General features: G+C 46.2%; 1 protein-coding gene across 1 annotated transcript in view; it reads right to left on the bottom strand.

Annotated features, from left to right (window-relative positions):
* Positions 1–2,216: 2,216 nt before the first annotated feature.
* The window catches only part of CENPV (centromere protein V), a 16,440-nt gene continuing 14,624 nt past the window's right edge, over positions 2,217–4,032 (bottom strand). Inside the window, exons 4-5 of the mRNA XM_006779300.2 lie at positions 3,628–3,742; positions 2,217–2,612 (exon numbers count right to left, since the gene is read on the bottom strand). Of these exons, the coding sequence (XP_006779363.1) occupies positions 2,488–2,612; positions 3,628–3,742 (240 nt within the window). The 3' untranslated portion in view covers positions 2,217–2,487. The remainder of the gene's footprint in view (positions 2,613–3,627; positions 3,743–4,032) is intronic.

Genomic DNA, 4,032 nt, shown 5'->3' with positions numbered 1-4,032 from the left:
CAGGGGCATGTACCTGGGTTGCGGGCACATCCCCAGTGGGAGATGTGCAGGAGGCGGCTGATCGATGTTTCTCTCTCATGGATGTTTCTAACTCTTTATCCTTCTCCCTTCCTCTCTGTAAAAAATCAATAAAATATATTTTAAAAAATACACATACACACACACTTAACTTAGAAAAGAAAAAAGGAGAGTGCATAACAGGCCAAGCTTTCTTTATCCTGTTCAAAGCTGTACAGGGATCCCAATACCTGTGAAATGAAGGCCAAATTCCTGAACCTAATATCTAGGACAGTCCATAGTCTGACTTCAACATACTTTTCTGCTCTCTTCTATTACTTCTTCCATCACAAGTGTCCAATTCACCTGTCATTAAAATGTGCCCATACCTGTTCATAGTTGCTTCTCCCATCTATCTTTCTAAATCTTGCTTCCTTTAAAAATGTAGATTCTAACTTGTTGTTTAATGGGTAACTTGTAGAAGTTAAGTTTTGCAAGACAACCAGTTCTGGAAATTGGATGCACAATGTGAATGCATTTAACACTATTGAACTATACACTTAAAAAACATTAAGATGGGCCCGGCCAGTGTGGCTCAGTGGCTGAGCGTTGGCCTATGAGCCAGGAGGTTGCAGTTTGTTTCCCGGTCAGGCCATGCATGGGTTGAGAGCTTGAGCTCAGTGGGGGGGTTGGGGGGTGTGCAGGAAGTAGCCCGTCAATAATTCTCTCTCATCATTGATGTTTCTCTCTCTCTCTCCCTCTCCCTTCCTCTCTGAAATTAAAAAAGTATGTATTACTTTTTAATGTCTAAAAAAAACAATTAAACTTCCTGGAAACAAATTAAAATGAACACACAACAACCCCAAATCTCTGGGACACAGCAAAAGCAGTCCTGAGAGAGAAGTTCATAGTGTTACAGGCATACCTCAAAAAACACAACAAGAAAAATTAACAATAAACTACTTAACCCTACAACTTAGAGAATTACAAAGAGAACAACAAGAAAAGCCTAGAGTAAGTAGAAGAAAAAAATAATAAAGATTAGAGCAGAAATAAATGACATGGAGACTAAAAAAACAAACTATATGCCAACAAGCTGGACAATATGGATGAACTGGACAAATTCCTAGAAAAATACATTCTTCTAAAACCGAATCAGGAGGAATCAGAAAACCTGAATAGGCCAATAAAACTAATGAAATGAAGGCAGTCATCAAAAAAGCTCCAGCAAACAAAAGCCTGCATCTGGACAGCTTCACAGGGGAGTTTTGTCAAACCTTCAAAGAACAACTAACACAATATCCTCCTCAAACGATTCTAAAACATCCAAGAGGAAAGAATACTTCCAAGCTCCTTTAATGAGGCCAGCATTATCCTCATTCCAAAACCAGATAAAGACACTTCAAAAAAAAAAGAGAATTACAGACCAATATCCCTGATGAACATAGATGCTAAAATCTTCAACAAAATATTAGCAAATCAGATCCAGAAATATATTGAAAAGGTCATACACTATGACCAAGTAGGATTCATTCCAGGGATGCAAGGCTGGTACAATATTCACAAATCAATAAATGTGATACATCACATAAACAAACTGAAAGACAAAAATCACATGATCATATCAATAGATGCAGAAAAGGCATTCGACAAAATCCAACACCCATTTTTATAAAAACTCTTAGCAAAGTGGGAACAGAGGGAGCATATCTCAACATGATAAAGGCCATATATGACAAACCTACAGCCAACATCATACTCAATGGGCAAAAACTAAAACAATTTTCCCTAAGAACAGGAACAAGACAGGGATGTCCACTTTCACCACTCTTATTCAACATAGTACTGGAAGTCCCAGCCACAGCAATCAGACAAGAAGAATTAAAAGTCATCCATATTGGAAAGGAGGAAGTAACTCATTATTCGCAGGTGATATGATATTGGACATAGAAAATCCTAAAGACTCCACCAAAAAACTACTAGATTTAATAAATGAAATTGGCAATGTAGCAGGATACAAAAACAACACCCAAAAGTCTATGGTTGTTTTATACACCAATAATGAGTTCTCAGAAAAGAAATTAAACAAACAATCCCACTTACCTTTGCAACAAAAAAATTAAGATACTTAGGAATAAACTTAACCAAGGAGGTAAAAGACTTATAATCAGAAGCAAAATCAAAGGACAAAGAAAATTATAAATCACTGTAACTGCTTTAATATTAAAATATTTATTTTTCTAAAAGATCACACAAAAGTTGGGAAGAGAAAGAGGATGTCAACTAGTCTACATCAAAGTCCAGGCTGACGGAGGACAAAGAGCTGCCTAAGGAAATGTAGCTGGAGTCAAGGGCAGAGCGGGAGCTGGTGGCCGGCCTGAGCCCGGCAGTCTGGGGCAGCCATGCTCGCCGGCACCACCGAGGCAGAGGGGGGCAGCCATGCTGCTGGCCCCATCATTCCTCCTTTCCAGAAAGGGAGAGAGCGGGCGCTCACTCTTTAGACATGTTCTTGATGGTCTTGTGCTCCTTCATGGCCTTCTCCCAATCGCTGCCATTGAATTCCTCGATGACCATACTCCGCACAGTGCCCTCATCCAGACAGTGTGGGGCGATTCCTGGGGGAAGTGGCACAGAGAAAGGGGTCCCCAGTATGAGTGAGACCAGGTGCTCTACTGGCTCTTGGACAAACCCACACCTGCGAGCATCACTGGGCTGCATGTGAGCCTACAGGGTCCTGCTTACTTGGCTTGTCTCTGAGACGGGGATCAGCCTCCTCAGCCAGGGAGGCCACGGCGGGCCATCCGTCAGGACCGGCTGAGTACAGAGCAGAAAGGCTCCGCCTGGACCCATCTCTGACTGACAGTCTGCAGAATTCACAGGCCTTTTCTGGCCAAGCCAGGTGGCTTCTAAGCATTAAATGCCACCCCATCTGTACGGGAGTTGACACTGTCCAAAGCCTTCCTGTGCTCCGTGGTAGGGAAAAGGCGCCACCAGGTGACGCATGGGAACCAGCAGCAGCTGCTCTGAGAAAAGCGCACAAGAGCAAGGTGGTGCCTTGCCCTCCCCACCGCGAGGCAAGGACACGGCCCAGCTGCCCCAGTCCTGGAGGCTGCGCCTCCACAGGAACGAGATCCCTGTGGGACGTCCCCACCGCTGCTTCAATTCACATGGCAAGGGGCGTCGTTCTGAACAACCGTCTAAAGGCCATTTCTGCCTCCAGATCAAGTAGGACCGGAAGAGGGACTTTGGGGAGTTCTCCTGTTTCTGTTTTGAACCAAAAAGTTTGAAGGGCATTATCAATGCTCTTCGATCTTCCTTCCTTATCCCTGTAACCACCATTGTTACCCCCCTTCCCACAGGCCCCCCCATCTCTCCCCTGCTCGCTGTCCCCTCAGTGCCAGCCCCGTGAGGCAGCGCTGGCAGCACCAGGATGAGGTCAGGACGGGACTGGCATCTGACCGACCAGAGCCAGGCTTCCGTCCCATTGTCTGTTCCTCTGAAACAGGCATGCGGGATGGTCTCGCCACGCAGGGGCAAGCCGAGCACGCAGTGCCCACTTTGCTAACCAGATGTGCCCCGGGCAGCCCGGTGGCTGGGTGTCCCCCGAGCTGTGCCGTTCCCGTTACTCACCGAAGCCACCGGGGTTGGAGCGGGGGGTGTAGAAGCTCTGCACCCCACATCTCTTGCAGAAGGTATGCTGCGCCTTGTGAGTGTTGAACGTGTACGTGGTGATACTCTCCGCTCCCTAAGGGAAAACAGACAGACAGGTGTCTCCTTCTACAGAGATGTTATTTCTCACCTAAAAAATCTATCTTCGAAAAGGCTCAGTGGGTTAGGGAGCCCCTCTGCAGGACCATCGGGATGATGAGGACACGTCCGATCCGCCCGGGAACCACCTGCACAGCCAGGAGACTCGTGTAGATGGGCCTGTGCTGGAGAAAGGACAGCTCATGCCTTCTCGCAGGTCAACTGCACACAGAGCAACTCAGCCTCAGTGTCTCTGTTCACGGCCAGACAGCCCTGCCGACATGGGCG

The sequence above is a fragment of the Myotis davidii genome, unplaced genomic scaffold (genome assembly GCF_000327345.1).
Source record: "Myotis davidii unplaced genomic scaffold, ASM32734v1 scaffold129, whole genome shotgun sequence".
NCBI classification, from domain to species: Eukaryota; Metazoa; Chordata; class Mammalia; order Chiroptera; family Vespertilionidae; genus Myotis; species Myotis davidii.
The sequence above is the reverse complement of the archived record's forward strand: the minus strand, read 5'-3'. Positions and strand labels throughout refer to the sequence as shown.